General features: G+C 51.6%; 1 protein-coding gene across 1 annotated transcript in view; it reads right to left on the bottom strand.

Moving 5' to 3' along the window:
* Positions 1-9,675: 9,675 nt before the first annotated feature.
* LOC133361008 (choline-phosphate cytidylyltransferase B-like) overlaps positions 9,676-26,163 on the bottom strand; it is a 46,724-nt gene continuing 30,236 nt past the window's right edge. The window contains exons 8-11 of the mRNA XM_061579892.1: positions 11,415-11,516; positions 10,586-10,724; positions 10,299-10,466; positions 9,676-9,695 (exon numbers count right to left, since the gene is read on the bottom strand). Of these exons, the coding sequence (XP_061435876.1) occupies positions 9,676-9,695; positions 10,299-10,466; positions 10,586-10,724; positions 11,415-11,516 (429 nt within the window). The remainder of the gene's footprint in view (positions 9,696-10,298; positions 10,467-10,585; positions 10,725-11,414; positions 11,517-26,163) is intronic.

Genomic DNA, 26,163 nt, shown 5'->3' on the forward strand with positions numbered 1-26,163 from the left:
GAGTGGGTGAGTTGGTGGGTGAGTGAGTGAATTAATGAGGTGAGTGGATAGGTGAGTGAGTGGGTGAGTGAGTGAATTAATGGGTGAGTGGGTGGGCGAGTGAGTGGGTGAGTGAGTGGGCAAGTGAGTGGGTGGGTGAGCGAATTCATGGGCGAGTGGATGGGTGAGTGAGTGGGTGAGTGGGTGGGTGAGTGAGTGAATTAATGGGTGAGTGGGTGAGTGGATAGGTGAGTGAGTGGGTGAGTGAGTGAATTAATGGGTGAGTGAGTGGGTGAGTGAGTGGGTGAGTGAGTGGGCAAGTGAGTGGGTGGGTGAGCGAATTCATGGGCGAGTGGATGGGTGAGTGAGTGGGTGAGTGGGTGGGTGAGTGAGTGAATTAATGGGTGAGTGGGTGAGTGGATAGGTGAGTGAGTGGGTGAGTGAGTGAATTAATGGGTGAGTGAGTGGGTGAGTGAGTGGGTGAGTGAGTGGGCGAGTGAGTGGGTGGTGAGCGAATTCATGGGCGAGTGGATGGGTGAGTGAGTGGGTGAGTGGGTGGGTGAGTGAGTGAATTAATGGGTGAGTGGGTGAGTGGATAGGTGAGTGAGTGGGTGAGTGAGTGAATTAATGGGTGAGTGAGTGGGTGAGTGAGTGGGTGAGTGAGTGGGCGAGTGAGTGGGTGGGTGAGCGAATTCATGGGCGAGTGGATGGGTGAGTGAGTGGGTGAGTGGGTGGGTGAGTGAGTGAATTAATGGGTGAGTGGGTGAGTGGATAGGTGAGTGAGTGGGTGAGTGAGTGAATTAATGGGTGAGTGGGTGGGCGAGTGAGTGGGTGAGTGAGTGAGTGGGCGAGTGAGTGGGTGAGTGAGTGGGTGAGTGAGTGGGTGAGTGGGTGAGTGGGTAAGTGAGTGAGTGAGTGGGCGAGTGAGTGGGCGAGTGAGTGGATGGGTGAGTGAGTGGGTGAGTGAGTGAGTGGTTGAGTGAGTGAGTGGGTGCGTGAGTGGGTGGGTGGGTGAGTGGGTGAATTAATGGGTGAGTGAGTGAGTGGGTGGGTAAGTGAGTGGGTGAGTGAGTGAATTAATGGGTGAGTGAGTGGGTGAGTGGGTGAGTGAGTGGGTGAGTGAGTGAGTGGGTGAGTGAGTGAGTGGGTGAGTGGGTGAGTGGATGAGTGGGTAAGTGAGTGAGTGAGTGGGCGAGTGAGTGGATGGGTGAGTGAGTGGGTGAGTGAGTGGGTGAGTGAGTGGTTGAGTGAGTGAGTGGGTGCGTGGTTGCGTAAGTGAGTGTGTGGGTGAGTGAGTTGGTGAGAGCATGGTTGGGTGAATGAGTGATTGGATGGATGAGTGGATGGCTGGATCAGCGGATGGGTGAGTGAGTTGGTGAGTGAGTAGTTAGGCGAGTGAGTGGTTGGGTGAGCGAGTGCTTGGGTGAGCGAGTGGTTGGGTGAGTGAGTGAATGGGTGAGCGAGTGGTTGGGTGAGTGAGTGGTTGGGTGAGTGAGTGTTTCGGTGAGCGGGTGGCTGGATGAGCGGATGGGTGAGTGTGTGGGTGAGTGTCCAGTTGGGTGAGTGAGTTGTTGGGTGAGTGAGTTGATGAGTGGCTGGTTGGGTGAGTGAGTGAGTTGTTGGGTGAATGAGTTGGTGAGTGAGTGTGTAGGTGAGTGAGTGAGTTGTTTGGTGAGTGAGTTGATGAGTGGCTGGTTGGGTGAGTGAGTGAGTTGTTGGGTGAATGAGTTGGTGAGTGAGTGTGTGGGTGAGTGAGTTGGTGAGTTGCTGGTTGGGTGAGTGAGTTGTTGGGTGAGTGAGTTGGTGAGTGGCTGGTTGGGTGAGTGAGTTGTTGGGTGAGTGATTTGATGAGTGGCTGGGTGAGAGAGTGAGTGAGTGGTTGGGTGAATGAGTTGGTGAGTGGCTGGTTGGGTGAGTGAGTTGTTGGGTGAGTGAGTTGATGAGTGGCTGTTTGGGTGAGTGAGTGAGTTGTTGGGTGAGTGAATTGGTGAGTGGCTGGGTGAGAGAGTGAGTCAGTGGTTTGGTGAATGAGTTGGTGAGTGGCTGGTTGGGTGAGTGAGTCAGTGGTTTGGTGAATGAGTGAGTGTGTGGGTGAATGAGTTGGTGAGTGAGTGTGTGGGTGATTGAGTTGGTGAGTGGCTGGCTGGGTGAGTGAATGAGTGAGTGGTTGGGTGAATGAGTCAAACCGGCCTTTACCCTTAACTCCACGGCAAACATGAACCAGCTAAGTGGAGGCACGCGATTCTTTACAAGTGCATTGAATACCGGGCAAATCGTATCTCCTGGCAATAACACGCACACACACAACTACACACACACCTACACACACACACACACCTACACACACACACAACTACACACACACAACTACACACAACTACACACACACCTACACACACACACCTACACACACACAACTACACACAACTACACACACACACACAACTACACACACACCTACACACACACCTACACACACACACACAACTACACACAAAGACAAAGATCCCCCGTATAGCCAAAAACAGACTGTTGGGGCAAGTGCTGTTAGCGAGCACCTTTGAAGGCCGGCACTGTGGCTACACGAGGGGGTGGGTGGCCAGCACCACGCCCGGCCGCCTTTGTCTCCCCAGTGGCGATGTTTACACACCGCACCAGGTACTCATTTCAGGCTGAGTCGACCTAGGGGAGGCCCAGGACCGGTACAGATAATCGTCACTGATGTTGGCCGTGAGCGGGAATCGAACCCGGGTCGCCAGGTTCATAGCGCAGCGCGCTAACCACTACACTACCGCTCCCCACTAAGACACACAGACACACTCACTCACACACTCACACACACACCACACTCACTCACACACTCACACACACACACACCACACTCACTCACTCACTCACACACATACACCACCACACTCACTCACACACACTCACACACACATAAACACACTCACACACACACTCACTCACACACACACCACCACACACTCACACACACACCACCACACATAAACACTCTCACACACACTCACACACACACCACCACACTCACTCACACTCACACACTCACACACACACCACCACACTCACTCACACTCACTGTCACACACTCACACACACACTCACTCTCACACACACACACACACCACCACACTCACGCACACACACTCACACACTCACACTCACTCACTCACACACACATACGCACACTCACTCACACACTCACTCACACACACTCACACACACACACCACCACACTCACTCACTCACACACACTCACACACACTCACACACACTCACACACACACACACCACCACACTCACTCACTCACACACTCACACACACATACACCACCACACTCACTCACACACACTCACACACACATAAACACACTCACACACACACTCACTCACACACACACCACACACTCACACACTTACACACACACCACCACACTCACTCACACACTTACACACACACCACCACACTCACACTCACTCACTCACACACACATACGCACACTCACTTACACTCACTCACACACACACCACCACATTCACTCACACTCACTCACACACACTCACACACACATACACCACCACACTCACTCACACACACTCACACACACATAAACACACTCACACACACACTCACTCACACACACACCACACACTCACACACTTACACACACACCACCACACTCACTCACACTCACTCACACACTCACACACACACATACACCACCACACTCGCTCACACACACTCACACACTCATAAACACACTCACACACACTCACTCACACACACACCACCACACTCTCTCACACACTTACACATACACCACCACACTCCCTCACACACACTCACACACACATACACCACCACACTCACTCACACACACTCACACACACATACGCACACTCACTCACACTCACACACTCACACATACACCACCACACTCACTCACACACACTCACACACACATAAACACACTCACACACACACTCACTCACACACACTCACACACACACCACCACACTCACTCACACTCACTCACTCACTCACACACATACGCACACTCACTCACACACACTCACACACACACTCACTCTCACACACATACACCACCACACTCACTCACTCACACACACACTCATACACACACTCACACACACACACCATCACACACACACCACCACACTCACTCACACTCACTTACACACACTCACTCTCACACACACACACCACCACACTCACTCACACTCACTCTCACACAAACACACCACCACACTCACTCACACTCACTCACTCACACACTCACACTCACTCACTCACACACATTCACACAAACCACCACACTCACTCACACACTCACACACACATACACCACCGCACTCACTCACACACACATACGCACACTCACACACTCATACACACACTCACACACACACACCACCACACACTCACACACACCACCACACTCACTGACACACTCATACACACACTCACACACCACCACACAGTCACACACACACCACCACACTCACTGACACTCACTCACACTCACCACACTCACTCACTCACACACACCACCACACTCACTCACACACTCACTCACTCACACACACCACCACACTCTCACACACACTCACTCACACACACACACCACCACACTCACTCACACACTCACTCACTCACACACACCACCACACTCTCACACACACTCACTCACACACACCACCACACTCACTCACACACTCACTCACACACACACACCACCACACTCACTCACACACTCACTCACTCACACACACCACCACACTCTCACACACACTCACTCACACACACACACCACCACGCTCACTCACACACTCACTCACTCACACACACCACCACACTCTCACACACACTCACTCACTCACACACACCACCACACTCACTCACACACCACGATGACGACTACAATGACGATGACAACGACCATCACGACAAAGAAATAAAACGGGAAGAGAAGAATTTCAATTCCGTGAGCGACGAGGAGTAGAGGGGGCGGTGGGGGTGGTGGGGGTGGTGGCGCTTTGCCGCGTGGGAAGGTCAAACAAAGATCGACGTTTCGTGCCTTTGTCCGACGTTCCGTGGGTTTGTCTTTGTGGGGCGGGGGGGTGTGTTTTGCTGTCCGATCCTCGCGTCGTGATGTGTTTTCATTCACTTCGTTTTCATTGTCCCATTGTCCGTTTCCTTTTCGTCCACGTGACCTTTACCGAAAGGCACCATGGGTAATGAACCCCTGCAGACTGTTGGGGGCAGACGTCACGTGACTTGGCGACGAGGTCACGGCGGGGTCACGGCGAGGTCACGTGGGGCCCAGCTGGGTCCACCCGGGCCCCACGTGACACCATCATTGGCTACCGGGCAGCCCGCATCTGCGTCAAATCAAAGACAAAGATCCCCCGTGTAGCCTCCAGCAGACTGCTGGGGCAAGTGTCAGGTGACCAGGTGAGTGTTGGGCGAGGTGGTGAGGAGGTCACGGCAGTTCAGCCGCCACCACCACCAACAACGCCACCACCGCCGCTGCCACCACCACCGCTGCCACCACCGCCACCACCACCGCCACCACCACCACCGCCACCACCCCCACCACCACCGCCACCACCACCGCCACCACCATCACCACCGCCACTACCACCGCCACCACCACCACCACTACCGCCGCCACCATCACCACCGCCACTACCACCCCCACCACCGCCGCCGCCGCCACCACCACCACCGCCACCACCACCCCCACCACCGCCGCCACCGCCGCCACTACCACCACCGCCACCACCACCACCGCCACTACCACCACCACCACCGCCGCCGCCACCACCACCGCCACTACCACCACCACCACCGCCGCCGCCACCACCACCGCCACCGCCACTACCGCCACCACCGCGGCAGATGAAAGGGATCGTCTCCACTCGGTTGTGAAACGCCGCAGCGTGAAACGGGAACGAGGCGGAACGCGTGGAAGGTGCAGGTGGGCTGGTGACAGCCTCGGAGGGTTTCGGATTCATTGTCAAGAGACGTGGGTGGCTTCCGGCTGATAACAAAACCTCTATGAGTGTTTGTGTATCTCTACTAGAGACACACAGAGACTCATAGACACACAGGGACCCATAGACATACACAGAGACTCAGAGATACACAGAGACTCATAGAGACACACAGATACTCATAAAGATACACAGAGACTCACAGAGACTCATAGAGGCACACAGATACTCATAGAGACACACAGATACTCACAGAGACCCACAGAGACTCACAGAGACTCAAAGAGACACACAGAGACTCATAGAGACACACAGATACTCACAGAGACCCACAGAGACTCACAGAGACTCATAGAGACACACAGACACTCATAGAGACACACAGAGACTCATAGAGAGACACAGCCACTCATAGAGACACAGATACTCATAGTGACACACAGAGACTCACAGAGACTCATAGAGACACACAGCCACTCATAGAGATGCACAGACTCAGAGATACACAGAGACACATAGAGATACACAGAGACCCATAGAGACACACAGAAACTCATATAGATACACAGAGACTCATAGAGATACACAGAGACTCATAGAGACACACAGAGACTCAGATACACACAGAGACTCATACAGACACACAGAGACTCGTAGAGGCACACATTGACTCATAGAGTCACACAGAGACTCATAGACATACACAGAGACTCATAGAGATACACAGAGACTCATAAAGACACACAGAGACTCAGATATACACAGAGACTCATAGAGATACACAGAGACTCATAGAGATACACAGAGATACACAGACACTGGTAGAGACACACAGAGACTCATGGAGATACACGGAGACTCATAGAGATACACAGAGACTCATAGAGACACACAGAGACTCATAGAGATACACAGAGACTCATAGAGATACACAGAGACTCATAGAGACTCACAGAGACACATAGAGATACACAGAGATACACAGACACTGGTAGAGACACACAGGGACCCATAGAGATACACATAGACTCATAGAGATACACAGAGACTCATAGAGACATACAGAGACTCATAGAGATACACAGAGACTCATAGAGATACACAGAGACTCATAGAGACTCACAGAGACACATAGAGATACACAGAGATACACAGACACTGGTAGAGACAAACAGAGACTCATGGAGATACACAGATACTCATAGACACACAGGGACCCATAGACATACACAGAGACTCATAGATTTACACAGACACTCACAAACACTCATCGATATTCACAAGTGCGAAACACCGTGGGCGTCCAAAATCAACACCATCATCACATCTCCTTGTCAGTGCCCTCGTATAATTATACCTCGCAGATAACATTCCGAGATCACATCGGACTAATATCAAAGTTTTTTACACCATTGGAACCTCATTTGCCAGTAAAAAATATGATAATTGTTTTTTTACCTTTCTATCTGGCAACAAAACTGCCTTTTGGCGTCGCCTGGTCCAACACCATGTGAGACTAGGCTCTAAGGAAAGCTGTCTCGGGTGTGGACCAATCAACTTCAAGGACAGTGCATATATTATCAGAGTTGTGTTTTTTGTTTGCATTATGACTGCAGGTATTGTGGTCTATGCAAACATGACTCCTCGTATAAAAGGTGTCAGTTTTGTTGCCAGATAGAAGGGTAAAAAAACAATTATCATATTATAATATCAAAGTTGTCACACAGCGCAGGCGACATTCAGAAATCACATCGGACTAATTCCACAGCTGTGACGCAGCGCAGGTGACAATCCAGTACCACCCTGAAGTTGCACTTCCCAGATGCCACGGCGCAAATAGATTTTGTTTATTTTTTTTGGTACAAACTGGTCGAGAGGGAAGTTCCGTTCAGGTGAGCCGAAGTGATTCACGCATCGGCTGCGGTTCTGCGGTGGCAAACCTCTGACAAGGCAGAGAGTCAAAAAAGTTGCCCTGAGTTCTGCTAAGAGCCTCTCGTGTATACAGTGAGGGAAAAAAGGTATTTGATCCCCTGCTGATTTTGTACGTTTGCCCACTGACGAAGAAATGATCAGTCTATAATTTTAACGGTAAGTTTATTTGAACAGTGAAAGACTGAATAACAACAACAAAATCAGCCAGAAAAACGCGTGTCAAAAAGGTTATAAATCTAATTGCATTTTAATGAGGGAAATAAGTATTTGACCCCCTCTCAATCAAAAGATTTCTGGCTCCCAGGTGTCTTTTGTACAGGTAACGAGCTGAGATTAGGAGCACACTCTTAAAGGGAGTGCTCCTAATCTCAGCTTGTGGTAGAAAGGACGCTGAAGCCGGTCGTGTCGGGGCTGACGCCAAACTGTTTATTCAGGGCTTACGCCTAACTCGGGCGAAGGGGTTGACACAAGGGTTCTTAACTAATCTCCCCAGGGGAAGGGTACTGTGAGCTCCCTACACCCCACCAGCCGGTGCAACACAAGGCGGGGCGTAGCCGCCACCCGGCACGGCGAGTGGCGACCAGCGGGATGACCGAGGACGGTTGTGCCGTCCGTCAGCGTATGCGCCTGCCCCGCGAGCGTGTCCCCGTGCGCGGCGTCGGCCCATGGAGGTGGCGGGCCAGATGGTCCGCGGCCAGGGCCAGGCGCCGTAGGCGATTCCTTCGGCGGCGGCGCGACAGGCGCCTCCAACGACGGCCCACCGCTCCCTGCGGCGTCCATCCCGGTAACCGGCGGTGGTCCGGACGGAGACCGGGCCTCCACCACGACCTCCCCCGGCGGGTCCGCCGCCGGCGGCATCAACGGCGGTGGCTCTGGGGGCGCACAGGAGGGCAAGGCAACGGTGACGTCCCCCCGACCCCCAGGACCCGGCCCGTCGGACGCGTCCACCGCCGGCCGTCCCGGAATTGTGGATGAATCACGGAAGGCGGGTGGGACGAGCCGCTTGAGCCGCGACGGGTGCACGGTCCGGTGGCGCCGGCCACAGCCGGATCCGGACACACCGAGGCCGGCGGACACCAACCACCTCGACGAGGCCCTGCCACGGCCGATGCAATTTAGGGGAGGTGCCCACTGGCACCTGAGGGCAGTGCAGCCACGCCAACTGCCCCGCCTCCCATGGCCGACCCCTCGCCTGATGTTTAGGCAAGCGCTCCACGGCCGAGTTCTCCAAGGGCGCTTGACGTGCTTCGCACAGGCGATCAAGCGCAACCTTCATCGGAAGGGGAATGGAGGAACCCCTCTTGCCTGCCCCGGGGGGGGGGGGGGGGGCTCGGGTTCTCTCCCATACATCAGGTAAAAGGGGGAGAAGCCCGTCGAGGCATGTGGGGCCATCCTGTACGCAGCCAGTACCCCCGGGATGAACAGGTGATGGCACAACATGGACGTGTGTGTGCGGTTCAAACGTTCTACCATCCCGTCGGACTGGGGGTGGTAGGGCGAGGTGCGGACCTTCTTCGTCCCAAGGAGATCACAGACCTCCTTGAGTAATCGTGAAGAAAAATTCCGCCCTTGATCAGTTAAGAGTCGTTCTGGCGCCTCCTTACCGAGAATATACCCTCCTACAAATGCCTCCGTGATGGACGAGGCCGATTGGTCCACCAGGGGCCACGCCATGGGCCAACGTGTGAGGTATTCCACCCCCACCAAGAGGTATTTGTGTCCCCGTTAGGATGCCGGGAAGGGCCCTAAGATATCGAGCGCCACAAGCTCATTCACACGAGAAACCCGGATGGACTGCAGCGGGGCCCGATCCTGACCAACTGGTGCCTTCCTCCGTGCACAATCGTGGCAACCCTTCAAAATAAGCGCCACATCTTCCTCCACGCCCGGCCAATAGTAGTCCCGCTTAAGGGTCAAAAGGGTCTTGTGGTAGCCGAGGTGCATAAGTTTAAACTTAATTTGGAGCTTTCGTGACTGCAGGAATAATTATTTGGTTCTTTCTCTCTATATATCTCTATGATATTTGTCTGCTTATATGTCTGTCTATGTTTCTGGTTCTGTGTTTAATCTCTCTCTCAAATTTAGCATTCTCAGGAAGAACGTAATCAACCAGGTAGGGTGTTGACTGTTATGTTATCCGACTCTCTGTTGTATTACATTACATTTCTAAGTCTACTAGATTTGTGTTCCTATTTAATTTATACCTGATGACGACTGCTTGTGTTGCAATCGAAACATCATATGCTAGTATTTAATTTAATTTATTATTTTATCTTTATACGTCACTTTACCGAAAGAACCAAAGAATAGGTGCATAAGTTTCTCGTGAATGGCCCGGGGCAACTTACCTCGCAAGCCAATGGGCACCGCCACGCAATACCGTTCCAACTGAGCATCCCAACGCATGAGGAGGCCGTCATGAATGGCGATCTCCGGGGCAGCCGACGGAGCCGAGCTCCGGGCCTTAGTCCCAACACGGTGTCGCAGCCTCAGCAGAGAGGAATCCTCCATCTGCACTGGGACCATACCTCCCGGGGGAGCCCCAGGCCAAAATTCACAGGCAACGCCACACCCGGCACGGGCGCCGCTTCGGCCGATGCGAACAACTGGACCGCGGTATTCGCTGGGGCCTTACAGCGGCTGGAACCCAGGGTGCAGGCGCACTCGCCCTCCGGGGGCCGCCTGGAAAGGCCATCCGCATTCCCATGCAGAGTCCTCTTCCTATGGATGACATCGAAGGGGTACTCCTGGAGCGCCTCGAGCCAGCGGGACAGCTGACCCGAGGGCTTGTCAATTCGGAGGGAATATTGCAGGGCTGCTTGGTCGGTTTTGGACGGTAAACCGGCGACCGTACAGATATGGCCTGTACAATTGGACGAAGAAGACAATGGCCAGCAACTCTCTCCTGGTCACACAGTACCGCTGCTCAGTGGAGGACAAAACGCGGCTACCATAGGCCACCACCCGTTCCACCCCGTCGACAAGCTGAGCCAGGACAGCCCTGATGGCCGTGTCGCTGGCGTCGGTGTCGAGGAGGAATGGCCGGGAGAAATCTGGGTACCCCAGAGGCGGCGCGTCCGCCAAGGCCGTACGAAGCGCCGCAAAAGCGGCCTCCTCCTCTTCCCCCCAGCGAAATTTCTGTCCTTTGGCAGAGAGTGCGTGCAGCGGCTTCGCAATGGTTGCAAAATCCCAGACGAACCGGCGATAGTACGATGCGAAGCCCACAAAGCTACGCACCTCAGCGACAGATGTAGGAGTCGGCCACGTCCGGACACAAGCAGTCTTTTGCGGATCCGTGGCCACACCTGACGCACTCACAATGTGGCCCAAATACTTCACCGATGGCTGCAGCAGTTGCCATTTCCCGTGACCCCCGAGTCGGACCCCCCAGAGACGGGCCCGTGAAGATGGACCCTAACCCCGCGAGATGCCATCGGCCGTGCGATGGATGTGTCGCGACTTGCCTGGTGCCCGGGAGGTCCCGCCGCTGGAGGGACGTCTGCGGGAGGAGAAGCCTTGGTGTAGGCCCCGGGGGCGTTGTTGCACCCCCTCTCGAAGTTGCCCAGCTGGCCACAACGGAAGCAAGTGACCCGCCCCCGGACTTGCGAACGGAAAGGAGCCGCTCGCCCCGGCCCCCTGTCCGGCGAGCAGATCCGCCGACCCCGCGGCGATCGTAGGTCGCCGCTGCCGCGAGAGCCTCTTCCTCCCGGCCCCGTCTACGTCACGGGTCTTCTCTCAAATACCCCGGGGGGCATGACGTCACTTTTCCCTGACTGCATTCCCCCCGAGGCGAGTGTCACCTGACGTCAGCACTCCACTGCTCAACACCTATATAAAAGACACCTGTTCACAGAAGCAATCAATCAATCAGATTCCAAACTCTCCGCCATGGCCGAGACCAAAGAGCTCTCCAAGGATGTCAGGGACAAGATTGTAGACCTACACAAGGCTGGAATGGGCTACAAGACCATCGCCAAGCAGCTTGGTGAGAAGGTGACAACAGTTGGTGCGATTTTTCGCAAATGGAAGAAACACAAATGAACTGTCAATCTCCCTCGGCCTGGGGCTCCATGCAAGATCTCACCTCGTGGAGTTGCAATGATCATGAGAACGATGAGGAATCAGCCCAGAACTACACGGGTGGATCTTGTCAATGATCTCAAGGCAGCTGGGACCATAGTCACCAAGAAAACAGTTAGTAACACACTACGCCTTGAAGGACTGAAATCCTGCAGCGCCCGCAAGGTCCCCCTGCTCAAGAAAGCACATATACATGCCCGTCTGAAGTTTGCCAATGAATATCTGAATGATTCAGAGGACAACTGGTTCTTTCGGAAAAGTCACTTAGAAGGGAAATAATAAAATAATAAAAATAAAACAATAAAATTCTCACGACGTTTCGATTGCAACACAAGCAATCATCTAAAGAACCAATAATGTGTCCATATAGTTTAATGGCTGCAGAGTTTGGTAGTACATGTTGTTTATGTCGTTAATTGTGAAAATTCGGTCACAGTTCCTATGATCACTGTTTCATTGCTTTTATGGCTTTATTTTGGTGATTTTCGAAAAGTTTTTTGGTTTAGCCATGTTTGTTTGTTGTAGTACAGAGTTAGACTGATGGCCTTAATCTAAGTTGTCTTGTGGTTGTTGTTGTTTGACTTGCATCCCACTGGGATTTTTGCACACAGCGTTGGTGTGCGGTGATTGTTCTGCAATATTTTGCTGTCTTTTCTTGTATTTTCTGTTTGCACTCAGTCACATAGTCACTTTAAGATGTTTTCTTGTTCATGTTTTTGTTTTTTGTTTGTTGCGGTTGCACCCGATTCAAGAGCCGAATGGCTCACATGGCTATACCTAATAATTGAACTTTGAACACTTAGGCTTTTGCGACCAGTATTATATTCACAATAAAGGTTATTGGGTCAGATCGCGTTATTTATAAATGTGTCGTAACCCTCGACCACCCGACACGGCCAATCAATAAAAAAGGATGCGTCACGTTGAGAAAAGACAAAATAGTTCACTACTTTAGCCCACCACCGGTGGTGTGTTGGAGAGTTCATCCACAACATTTACAATCCGAGTAGTAACGACGATTTGCCAGAATAGTGACGTCATCCAGCTGCTTCCGGCTGGATGACGTCAGGGTGACGTCATCGTTGTTGTTGAACCCCATTGGGATTCGAGATCAGAAGCGGAGGTGGGGGTGAATGCAATCATGTCATCGATCAGTAATCAGCCACTTAGGGGCCGTCCATAAATGACGTCACAAGATTTTGGACGATTTTTGACAACCCCCCCTCAAATATGACGTCACAAAGCTCTCCCCCCCTCCCCCAAAACCATATTTCCATTTTGAAAATAAAACATGCTTCAAATCGCTTTAAACTATTGTTGTTGTAGTGAGAATTTAATGTGGCGCTGCACTCTGATGTTGTAGGAGAAAACATTTATTACAAAGTCTATTTAACTAGGTAGAACGTGTTGTCTGTATTTATTTAAAGTTGCACATTTTGACGTGACGTCACATTTCTCAACCCCCCCCCCCCTCGTCACACATCGTCACAAATGACCCCCCCCACCCCCCCTAGGTGCGTGACGTCATATTTGCGGGTGAGTGTTTGGGTGAGTGAGTGAGTGAGTTAGTTGGTTGGTGAGTGGTTGGGTGAGTGGGTGATTGAGTGGGTGGGTGGGTGAGCGTTTGGGTGAGTGAGTTAGTTGGTGAGTGGGTGAGTGGTTGGGTGAGTGGGTGATTGAGTGGGTGGGTGAGTGTTTGGGTGAGTGAGTGAGTTAGTTGGTGAGTGGGTGAGTGGTTGGGTGAGTGGGTGATTGAGTGGGTGGGTGGGTGAGTGGTTGGGTGAGTGGGTGAGTGAGTTGGTGAGTGGGTTGGTGAGTGGGTTGGTGAGTGGGTGGATGAGCGGCTGGGTGAGTGGGTGAGCGGCTGGCTGAGTAGCTGAGTGAGTTGGTGAGTGGGTTGGTGAGTGGGTGAGTGAGTGGGTGAGTAGCTGAGTCAGTTGGTGAGTGGGTGAGTGAGTGGGTGAGTAGCTGAGTGAGTTGGTGAGTGGGTGAGTGAGTGGGGGAGTGAGTGGGTGAGCGGCTGAGTGAGTGAGTGAGTGGGTGAGCGGCTGGCTAAGTGGGTGAGTAAGTGGGTGAGTAGCTGAGTTAGTTGGTGAGTGGGTGAGCGGCTGGGTGAGTGGCTGAGTGAGTTGGTGAGTGGGTGAGTGAGTGGGTGAGTAGCTGGGTGAGTTGGTGAGTGGGTGAGTGATTGGGTGACTAGCTGAGTGAGTTGGTGAGTCGGTGAGTGAGTGGGTGAGTAGCTGAGGGAGTGGGTGAGTAGCTGAGTTAGTTGGTGAGTGGGAGGGTGAGTAGCTGAGTGAGTTGGTGAGTGGGTGGGTGGGTGAGCGAATGGCTGTGTGGGTGAGTGAGTTGGTGAGTGACTGAGTGAGTTGGTGAGTGGGTGGGTGAGCGAATGGCTGTGTGGGTGAGTGAGTTGGTGAGTGGCTGGCTGAGTGAGTAGCTGAGTGAGCGGCTGGGTGAGTGGGTGAGCGGCTGGCTGAGTGGGTGAGTGAGTTGGTGAGTAGCTGAGTGAGTTGGTGAGTGGGAGGGTGAGTAGCTGAGGGAGTCGGTGAGTAGCTGAGTGAGTTGGTGAGTGGGAGGGTGAGTAGCTGAGTGAGTTGGTGAGTGGGTGGGCGGCTGGCTGTGTGGGTGAGTGAGTTGGTGAGTGAGTGAGTGGGTGAGTAGCTGAGTAAGTTGGTGAGTGGGTGGGTGAGCGGCTGGCTGTGTGGGTGAGTGAGTTGGTGAGTGACTGAGTGAGTTGGTGAGTGGGTGGGTGAGCGAATGGCTGAGTTGGTGAGTGAGTTGGTGAGTGGGTTGGTGAGTGGGTGAGTGGGTGGGTGAGTGGGTGGGTGAGCGGCTGGGTGAGTGGGTGAGCGGCTGGCTAAGTGGGTGAGTGGGTTGGTGAGTGACTGGGTGAGTGGGTGAGTAGCTGAGTGAGTCGGTGAGTGGCTGAGTGAGTGGGTGAGTAGCTGAGTTAGTTGGTGAGTGGGTGAGTGAGTGGGTGAGTAGCTGAGGGAGTCGGTGAGTAGCTGAGTGAATTGGTGAGTGGGAGGGTGATTAGCTGAGTGAGTTGGTGAGTGGGTGGGTGAGCGGCTGGCTGTGTGGGTGAGTGAGTTGGTGAGTGAGTGAGTGGGTGAGTAGCTGAGTGAGTTGGTGAGTGGGTGGGTGAGCGAATGGCTGAGTTGGTGAGTGAGTTGGTGAGTGGGTTGGTGAGTGGGTGAGTGGGTGGGTGAACGGGTGGGTGAGTAGGTGAGCGGCTGGCTGAGTGGGTGAGTGGGTTCGTGAGTGACTGGGTGAGTGGGTGAGTAGCTGAGTGAGTCGGTGAGTGGCTGAGTGAGTGGGTGAGTAGCTGAGTGAGTTGGTGAGTGGGTGATTGAGTGGGTGATTAGCTGAGGGAGTCGGTGAGTAGCTGAGTGAGTTGGTGAGTGGGCGAGTGAGTGGGTGAGTAGCTGAGTGAGTTGGTGAGTGGGTGGGTGAGCGGCTGGCTGTGTGGGTGAGTGAGTTGGTGAGTGAGTGAGTGGGTGAGTAGCTGAGTGAGTTGGTGAGTGGGTGGGTGAGCGAATGGCTGTGTGGGTGAGTGAGTTTGTGAGTGGCTGGCTAAGTGAGTGGGTGAGTAGCTGAGTGAGTTGGTGAGTGGGTGGCTGAGTGAGTGGGTGAGTAGCTAAGTGAGTTGGTGAGTGGCTGGCTGAGTGAGTGGGTGAGTGAGCGGCTGGGTGAGTGGGTGAGCGGCTGGCTGAGTGGGTGAGTGAGTTGGTGAGTAGCTGAGTGAGTGGGTGAGTAGCTGAGTGAGTTGGTGAGTGGCTGAGTGAGTGGGTGAGTAGCTGAGTGAGTGGGTGATTAGCTGAGAGAGTCGGTGAGTAGCTGAGTGAGTTGGTGAGTGGGTGAGTGAGTGGGTGAGTAGCTGAGTGAGTTGGTGAGTGGGTGGGTGTGCGGCTGGCTGTGTGGGTGAGTGAGTTGGTGAGTGAGTGAGTGGGTGAGTAGCTGAGTGAGTTGGTGAGTGGGTGGGTGAGCGAATGGCTGTGTGGGTGAGTGAGTTTGTGAGTGGCTGGCTAAGTGAGTGGGTGAGTAGCTGAGTGAGTTGGTGAGTGGGTGGCTGAGTGAGTGGGTGAGTAGCTGAGTGAGTTGGTGAGTGGCTGGCTGAGTGAGTGGGTGAGTGAGTGGGTGAGTGAGCGGCTGGGTGAGTGGGTGAGCGGCTGGTTGAGTGGGTGAGTGAGTTGGTGAGTAGCTGAGTGAGTGGGTGAGTAGCTGAGTGAGTTGGTGAGTGGCTGAGTGAGTGGGTGAGTAGCTGAGTCAGTTGGTGAGTGGCTGAGTGAGTGGGTGAGTAGCTGAGTGAGTTGGTGAGTGGCTGAGTGAGTGGGTGAGTAGCTGAGTGAGTTAGTGAGTGGGAGGGTGAGCGGCTGGCTGAGTAGCTGAGTGAGTTGGTGAGTGAGTTGGTGAGTGGGTGGGTGAGCGGCTGGGTAAGTGAGTGTGTGAGCGGCTGAGTGAGTGGGTGAGTAGCTGGCTGAGTAGCTGAGTGAGTTGGTGAGTGGGTGAGTGAGTGGGTGAGCGGCTGGCTGAGTGAGTGGGTGAGTAGCTGGCTGAGTAGCTGAGTGAGTTGGTGAGTGGGTGAGTGAGTGGGTGAGCGGCTGGCTGAGTGAGTGGGTGAGTAGCTGGCTGAGTAGCTGAGTGAGTTGGTGAGTGGGTGAGTGAGTGGGTGAGCGGCTGGCTGAGTGAGTGGGTGAGTAGCTGAGTGAGTTGGTGAGTGGCTGAGTGAGTGGCTGAGTGAGTGGGTGAGTAGCTGGCTGAGTGAGTGGGTGAGTAGCTGGCTGAGTAGCTGAGTGAGTTGGTGAGTGAGTTGGTGAGTGGCTGAGTGAGTGGCTGAGTGAGTGGCTGAGTAGCTGAGTGAGTTGGTGAGTGGCTGAGCGGCTGGGTGTAGATTCGCGCGTTGGCCAAATCCAGCGCCTCCCGCTATCGGCGTGTCCCATCAGAGCAGATCAAAGACCAAAGATCACCCGATGCGTCGTTTGAGTTCACGCGATTCTAAAACGGTCGTTCCATGCCGGGGCCACTGACCTCACCTGCTAATGGAACCCTCACATCTTACGCCAGCAGCGTCACTTTGCAGCAAAACATCAAATAAAAAAACCACCCCGACTCCAAATAGCCCCCGAACAGAGAGAGAGAGAAGCCAAAACGGGAACTGAAATAATTTGGGGGCATTTGGAGACGTCATCTCGACTGGTACTCGATACTAAATCTAATCACAGAGCGGTGGGCATTGGGGTGCAGCTGAACAGAATATCGCCTCGTCATGTAGAGTGGTGTAAATGTTCTTGCCTCGTATTGATCACATTGATCACCTTGCCTCGTATTGATCATGGTGATTTTATTGATCACATTAAACGTGTTGATCACAAGGAACGAATCGATCACCTTGTCATTTGCGTGGGTAGCAGAATCAATAATCCGTCATGTAGAGTCTTGTAAATGTTCTTGCCTCGTATTGATCACATTGATCACCTTGCCTCGTATTGATCACGTTAAACATGTTGATCACAAGGAACGAATCGATCAACTTGTCACTTGTGTGGGTAGCAGAATCAATAATCCGTCATTTAGAGTCTTGTAAATGTTCTTAGTGTTTGATCACGTTGATCACCTTGCATTGTATTGATCATGGTGATCACGTTGATCGTATTGATCACTTTGATCACGTTGATTTTATTGATCATATTAAACATGTTGATCACAAGGAACGTATCGATCACCTTGTCACTTGTGTGGGTAGCAGAATCAATCATCCGTCATGTAGAGTGGTGTAAATGTTGTTAGTGTTTGATCACGAAAGACGGCTTTCTTTTGAGCCTCGTCTCAAACGGTGCTGGACCAGAGGACGCCAAAAGTTGAACAGCTCAAAGAAATATGTCTCTGGTGTGGACCAACCAGTTTCAAAGACAATGTCACAGATTATACACTGGTCAACACACTTATTCTGGCACAAGGTATTCCAACAGTTGAAAGGTAATTTTGGGGTGCTGATTCCAAATCATTATTTGTCTATCACATCAGGTTTTTGAGATATCAAATATTCATATTCTTAGGTATTTTCGGTAAAGTCATCACGTAGAATGGAAATAATTGTTACATTTTATTATATTATTTTATTATGTTTTATTTTTATAATTTTATTATTTCCATTCTACGTGACTTTACCGAAAGAACCATGAAGATGAATTCACTGGTCAACAAAAAAAAACGTTTTTTTCTGGCCTGGACTTTTGCAGCTGTTCTAGACTAATTTCAGGGTGCCGATTCCAAATCTGATCTCAGATTTGCTCTATCACATCTCATTTTTATGCTATCCGCATACCCCATTTTCATTGATTTTACCCGAAATTAACTCTGTCACTTATGATTGCAAGTTGTTGCGAGTCAGTGACTGCTTTAGTGTTAAAATACGGTGCTGTATTTTTAGGATAGTGTGTTTATAATATCATTTCATGTAGATATCCACATTTATTTAATATTTTTCTTCCGCAGTTTTTATTGAAAATGCAATATTTGATATTCTAGATTTGAAGCTTTCGTGACTGCAAGGATTCATATTCTTAGGTATTTTCGGTAAAGTCACGTAGATGAAACATTAAAATTAACTTGATGCAGCTGATCTGGCTGTGACGGTTCCACCTGATGACGGAGACTTGTGTTGCCTCCGAAACGTCGTGATTTTTATTTTATTTTTATTAATTTTAATGTTTTACCTACGTGACTTTACCGAAAATACCTAAGAATATGCATTCTTGCAGTCACGAAAGCTTCAAATCTAGAATATCAAATATTGCATTTTCAATAAAAACTGCGGAAGAAAAATATTAAATAAATGTGGATATCTACATGAAATGATATTATAAACACACTATCCTAACATACAGCAGCGTATTTTAACACTAAAGCAGTCGCTGGCTCGCAACAACTTGCAATCATAAGTGACAGAGTTAATTTCGGGTAAAATCAATGAAAATGAGGTTTGCCGATAGCATAAAAAATTAACCCGTAAAAACACAGTTTTTCACTATAAATCCTTTATATGCGTGGCATCGGTTTTATTTTATTATTCATTTCAGTTTTTCTTGAGTAAGAGTTTCATTTTTATCACATTGCTATTTTAAATTAAATATAAGGAAAGTCGTATATAAGGATTATAAGGTTTTCAGTTTTTGTACGATTGTTTATATTGTACATTTTTGTTGTTTTCTTGAATAATTTTCTGTGTTTAGGAAAAATATATGATTGTGTTAGTGACATTTTATTTTTTTCCTAAAACCACAGCAATAACATTTTACCTGTGGTTTTCACACCTGATGATGATTGCTTGTGTTGCCATCGAAACGTCATTTTCATTGTCTTATTTTATTATTTCCCTTCTACGTGGTGACTTTACCGAAAGAACCAATAATATGAATCCCTGCAGTCACCAAAGCTCTACATCGACAACCAACGAGTGTGTTTTTTGTTTGCATTCTGACGCAATTCCTCGTAAAAAGGTTGCAGTTTGGGTGTTTTAACACCTCTCTCGCAGTCGCTTCAAGCGACTTGTCAAACTCTGCACTGATCACACGAACGCAAAACCGCCAGTCACAAGCCGGAGAGAAAAAATTGGAAATCTCCTGCAGAACCCTTTAAGGGGCCGTCCATAAATGACGTCACCCGATTTTGGACGATTGTTGACCCTCCCCCCCGTCCCCCACTCCTCGTCACACATCGTCACAAATGTCTGACCCCCCCCTCTCCCCCCCCCCCTGGGTGCGTGACGTCATTTATGGACGGTCCCAAAGGGAGAACGATCTGGAGGGAAACCCTCTGTTCTGTTAAAGGGAAAACGATCTGGAGGGAAACTCTCTGCTCTGGCAAGGCACGGGGGGGGGGGGTCTGGAGGGAAACCCTCCGTTCTGGCAACGAATCGGGCATCTGGAGGGAAATCCTCTGTTTTGTTAAAGTGAGAACGATCTGGAGGGAAACCCTCTGCTCTGGCATAACAGCTGGTTTCTGGAGGGAAACCCTCTGCTCTGGCATGACAGCTGGTTTCTGGAGGGAAAACCTCTGCTCTGTTAAAGGAAGAGAAATCTGGAGGGAAACCCTCTGCTCTGGCAAGGCAGCGGGCATCTGAAGGGAAACCCCCTGTTCTGTTAAAGAAAGAACGATCTGGAGGGAAACCCTCTGTTCTGGCAAGACAGCGGGCATCTGAAGGGAAACCCTCTGTTCTGTTAAAGGAAGAACGATCTGGAGGGAAACCCTCTGTTCTGGCAAGACAGCGGGCATCTGAAGGGAAACCCTCTGTTCTGTTAAAGGAAGAACGATCTGGAGGGAAACCCTCTGTTCTGGCAAGGCAGCTGGTATCTGGAGGGAAACCCTCTGCTCTGGCAAGACAGCGGGCATCTGAAGGGAAACCCTCTGCTTTGACAAGGCAGCTGGTATCTGGAGGGAAACCCTCTGTTCTGGCAAGGCAGCTGGTATTTGAAGGGAAATCCTCTGCTCTGCAAGACAGCGGGCTTCTGGAGGGAAACCCTCTGTTCTGTTAAAGGGAGAACGATCTGGAGGGAAACCCTCTGCTCTGGCAAGGCTGGGGGCATTCGGAGGGAAACCCTCTGCTCTGGCAAGGCACGGGGGGTTTGGAAGGAAACCCTCTGCTCCGGCAAGGCTGGGGGCATTCGGAGGGAAACCCCCCGCTCTGGCAAGGCAGGGCGGGTCTGGAGGGAAATCCTCTGCTCTGGCAAGGCACGGACGGTTTGGAGGTAAACTCTCTGTTCTGGCAAAGCTGGAGGCATCTGGAGGGAAACCCTCTGCTCTGGCAAGGCGCCAGCTTAGTGCAATGCTCCATCAGCCCCACCAAAACGAAGCACCTGCCTGGGTATTTTGTACCATCGGACACTCAACCCCCACAACTCCCAATTGGTGATGGGGCAGTTGTGGAGGGAGTGGAGAGTTTCCCATACCTGGGCAGTGTGCTCATGACCGGCTCCGGTTTGACAGCAGAGGTCTCACTCCGAATCAGTCGAGCGGCAATATCTTTTCATCGGTTGCGTAACGCAGTGTGCAAGCTACCTGGTCTGTCGCTCCGCACGAAGCTTCAGGTCTTCTCGGCCACGGTCATTCCCTCCCTTCTCTACGCTTGCGAAACGTGGACCCCCTAATGGAGCATCTTCGCCGGTTGGAAACATTTAGGCTGGCCTGCCTACGATCCATCCTGGGTTTAACCTGCGGGCTGGATTGTGTGAGGAGCTCACAAATCCTTGAAAGATCTGGACAAAGTCCCATCAGTGAGCTCCTCCGGCAGGCAAGGCTGCGGTGGCTGGGTCATGTAGCCCGCATGCCCAGCCACCGCATGCCTAAACAGCTTTTGTTCGGCCGGATCGAGGGGGCTAAACGGGCGCGTCACGGGCTAGAGAAGAGATGGAGTGATGTGGTACAGGAGGACGTGGAGCTGAGTGGACTTGCCGATGACTGGTACCAGCGGTGTCCAACGTGGACCACCCCTCTAATGGAACATCTTCACCGGTTAGAAACATTCAGGCTGGCCTGCCTACGATCCATCCTGGGTTTAACCACACGCAGACGCAGAGTTGGTCAATGCAAACCAAGACACTAAACTCCCTAACATAGTTTAGTTTCGATTTAAAGCTTCTTTCGTGACTGCAAGGATTCATCTTCTTGGTTCTTTCGGTAAAGTCACGTAGAAGGGAAATAAAATAATAAAATAAAACCTAATAAAATAATATAATAAGTTACAATAATCTAATAATATAATACAACGTAATAATATAATAAAATAATATAATATACAAATATTATGAAACATTAAAATATAATAAACTAAAAAAATTTTCATGCTTTTTTTACTTTTTTATTTCCCTTCTACGTGACTTTACTGAACGAACCAAGAATATTGTTTTCATAGCTTAGGTTCTCTCAGGGTTCTACAGTTTCCTTCCACGTATAATCAACAAAGAGAAGAAGAAAAAAACTCCTTCAAATGGAATTTGGCCAAACCTCCGAATGCAAGACATTCCTGACAACGACTCTTCACTCTCGGTGATGGCGATCTCTGTCTGGTGTACTTTGCCACTGGCTCCAAGCCGCTGATGGCAAACATTAATCCACCATCGACTCTGGCCGCCACGTCATCATTACGGTCGTCTGTCGCTGTTTTACAAAAGGCAGAGTCGCAACCGATGTATCTCTCTTAATTAAAGGGTCACATCAGGCCGATTGTTTTACTCGCCAGAACGCCTCTTTCACGCATTACGCCGAACATGTTAACTCCCGCAATGCTTTAAAATGTGTCCCACGCGACGATGGCTCTCCGCCACCACCAACCACCGCCCAGCAAGACGATCCAAGACTGCGTCAGTGTAACAATGATCAATATTGTCCTGATGAAGGCTAGTTTGCTGAAATGTCAAGATGTTTAGTAGTCCCTCTCAGTAACGGTACACATATTGTTTTTGCTTAACACCTGTTGTTATTTTACTATTGGCCTGTTGCTCTATGTAGATGTTCTGTCAGGGCGTAATCTTGGTTGAGCTCTGGAAAATATCTGTCCCTAACCCACCCCACGCCAACAATTGGCCGAGCTCTGCGATCCTCTGTATATGAAGGTGCTATCGACCAATCAAGGTAGCTACTACACGTGTAGTAGCTACATGTGTAGTAGCTACATGTGTAGTAGCTACACGTGTAGTAGCTACATGTGTAGCAGCTACACGTGTAGTAGCTACATGTGTAGCTACTACACGTGTAGTAGCTACATGTGTAGTAGCTACTTGTGTAGTAGCTACATGTGTAGCAGCTACATGTGTAGTAGCTACTACACGTGTAGCTACTACACGTGTAGTAGCTACATGTGTAGTAGCTACTTGTGTAGTAGCTACATGTGTAGCTACTACACGTGTAGTAGCTACATGTGTAGCAGCTACATGTGTAGTAGCTACTACACATGTAGCTACTACACGTGTAGTAGCTACATGTGTAGTAGCTACACGTGTAGTAGCTCTAAACTCTTTCAAGCTCTCAATTCCGGTTCAATGATTCTGCACTTGCTCTATTACTATAGTACTACACTGCCCTTCAGCTTTCGAATCATCTGGCTGAATATCAAATGAAAAAAATACAACTTATATACCGTGCAAGTAAAAAAAGTCTGTGCCTTAATAGTTACGTGTTTGTTTTATTTTATTTAGGGCCCTTCATAATAATAGCAGTTCAATTTGTAACGCGCGCAAATTTGCAGACGTAGTGGCCGCAACTCAGAGGCGCGTAGCCAAGCTCAGAGTCGCTGGAAAGCGCGTGATTGTAGAGGTGAGTCTTTAAGTCCCTCTCGTGTGATGGTGGTGGTGGTGATGGTGGTTTGGTGGTGGTGATGGTGGTGGTGGTGATGATGGTGGTGGTGATGGTGATGGTGGTGATGGTGGTGATGGTGATGATGGTGATGATGGTGGTGATGGTGGTGGTGATGATGATGGTGGTGGTGGTGGTGATGGTGGTGGTGATGATGGTGGTGGTGATGGTGATGGTGGTGATGGTGGTGGTGGTGATGGTGATGGTGATGATGGTGATGGTGGTGATGGTGGTGATGATGGTGGTGATGGTGGTGATGGTGGTGGTGGTGGTGGTGATGATGATGGTGGTGATGGTAATGGTGGTGGTGCTGATGATGGTGGTGATGGTGGTGGTGGTGGTGATGGTGGTGGTGATGGTGATGATGGTGATGGTGGTGGTGATGGTAATGGTTTGGTGGTGGTGATGGTGATGGTGGTGATGGTGGTGGTGATGATGGTGGTGATGATGGTGATGGTGATGGTGGTGATGGTGATGATGGTGGTGGTGATGGTGATGGTGGTGATGGTGGTGGTGATGATGATGGTGGTGGTGGTGATGGTGGTGATGGTGATGATGGTGGTGGTGATGGTGATGGTGGTGATGGTGATGATGGTGGTGGTGATGGTGGTGGTGGTGGTGGTGATGGTGATGATGGTGATGGTGGTGATGGTGATGATGGTGGTGGTGATGGTGGTGATGGTGATGATGGTGGTGGTGATGGTGGTGATGGTGATGATGGTGGTGGTGATGGTGGTGATGGTGGTGATGGTGATGATGGTGATGGTGGTGATGGTGATGATGGTGGTGGTGATGGTGGTGATGGTGATGATGGTGGTGGTGGTGGTGATGGTGATGATGGTGGTGGTGATGGTGGTGATGGTGATGATGGTGGTGGTGATGGTGATGATGGTGGTGATGGTGATGATGGTGGTGGTGATGGTGGTGATGATGGTGGTGGTGATGGTGGTGGTGATGGTGGTGGTGATGGTGATGATGGTGGTGGTGGTGAAGTCCCTCTTGAAGGAGGTGATTGAGGTGATGCTGCGAATGTGCAGAGGGATATCGTTCCAGACTGTTGGGGCTGCCACCGAGAAGCGGCGCGTAGACACGGTGACCATCCTGGATCTTGGTATCGAGAGGAGGTGGTGAGTAGTCGCGCTGCGCAGGCATCTGCCGTGTGCCGAGCTGCAAGTCGTCATGCTACAGGCCCAGCATCTGGCTTCATCCGGCACCGGTTAAAACCCAAGCCACCGTATTCTTAGGTTTTTTCGGTGAAGTCACCATGTAGGTAAAAAATAAAAATTAATAAAAGTAAAATAAAATAAAAATCACGACGTTTCGGAGGCAACACAAGCTTCCGTCTTCAGGTGGAACCGTCACAACACGATTGCTGTATCAAGCCACGCTACCTGCGGGCTCCTGGGAACCCTGGAGTCCGCACGCGAACTCGGACCGCCAGATCAGTTTGCCTCGTCCGCGTCGGTGGAGCATCGCTACGAGAGAGTTGCCCGCGGAGATGGGTGAGTGAGTGAGTGGGTGTGTGAGTGAGTGGGTGTGTGAGTGAGTGGGTGGGTGAGTGAGTGGGTGGGTGAGTGAGTGAGTGGGTGGGTGAGTGAGTGAGTGGGTGAGTGAGTGAGTGGGTGAGTGGGTGAGTGTGTGGGTGAGTGTGTGGGTGAGTGAGTGGGTGGGTGGGTGGGTGAGTGGGTGGGTGGGTGGGTGAGTGAGTGGGTGGGTGGGTGGGTGAGTGAGTGAGTGAGTGGGTGGGTGAGTGAGTGATTGAGTGATTGAGTGAGTGAGTGGGTGAGTGAGTGGGCGAGTGGGTGAGTGGGCGAGTGGGTGAGTAGGTGAGTGAGTGAGTGGGTGAGTGAGTGGGTGAGTGTGTGAGTGAGTAGGTGAGTGAGTGGGTGAGTGAGTGGGTGAGTGAGTGGGTGAGTGAGTGAGTGGGTGAGTGAGTGGGTGAGTGAGTGGGTGAGCTCAAGGCGCGGCTCCGGCTGGAGCACGCCATGTACCACACACATGTCGGTGATGTACCACACACATGTTGGTGATGTGTCACACACATGTTGGTGATGTGTCACACACATGTCGGTGATGTGAGGAGCGTCTTCTTCGAGCGCTGGGGAGCCGGACAAGCCCCTCTCTGTAGCAGCGTGGACGGCACCTCGTGGTGTTCACCTTCTGAAGCGCTCGCTCGTCACCGTGGCGTGCGCGATGACCACCACCACCACTACCACCACCACAACCACCACCACCACCACCACAACCACCACCACAACAACCACCACCACCACAACCACCACCACAACCACCACCACAACCACCACCACAACCACCACCACCACAACCACCACAACCACCACCACCACCTCCACCACCACTTCAACCACCTCCACCACAACCACCACCACAACAACCACCACCACCACAACCACCACCACCACAACAACCACCACCACCACAACCACCACCACCACAACAACCACCACCACCTCCACCACCACAACCACCACAACAACCACCACCACCTCCACCACCACCACAACCACCACCACCACCACCACCACCCCAACCTCCACCACAACCTCCACCACCACCACTTCCGCCACCTCCACCACCACTGCCAACCACCACCACCTCCACCACTTCCACCACCACCACCACCTCCACCACCACCACCACTGCCAACCACCACCACAACCAGAACCACCACCACCACCACCTCACCACCACCACAACCACAACCACCACCACCACACAACCACCACCACAACCACCACCACAACCACCACAACCACCACA

Source organism: Lethenteron reissneri, chromosome 70 (assembly GCF_015708825.2).
Source record: "Lethenteron reissneri isolate LAM-NWPU_2019-01 chromosome 70, ASM1570882v1, whole genome shotgun sequence".
In the NCBI taxonomy this organism is placed as follows: domain Eukaryota; kingdom Metazoa; phylum Chordata; class Hyperoartia; order Petromyzontiformes; family Petromyzontidae; genus Lethenteron; species Lethenteron reissneri.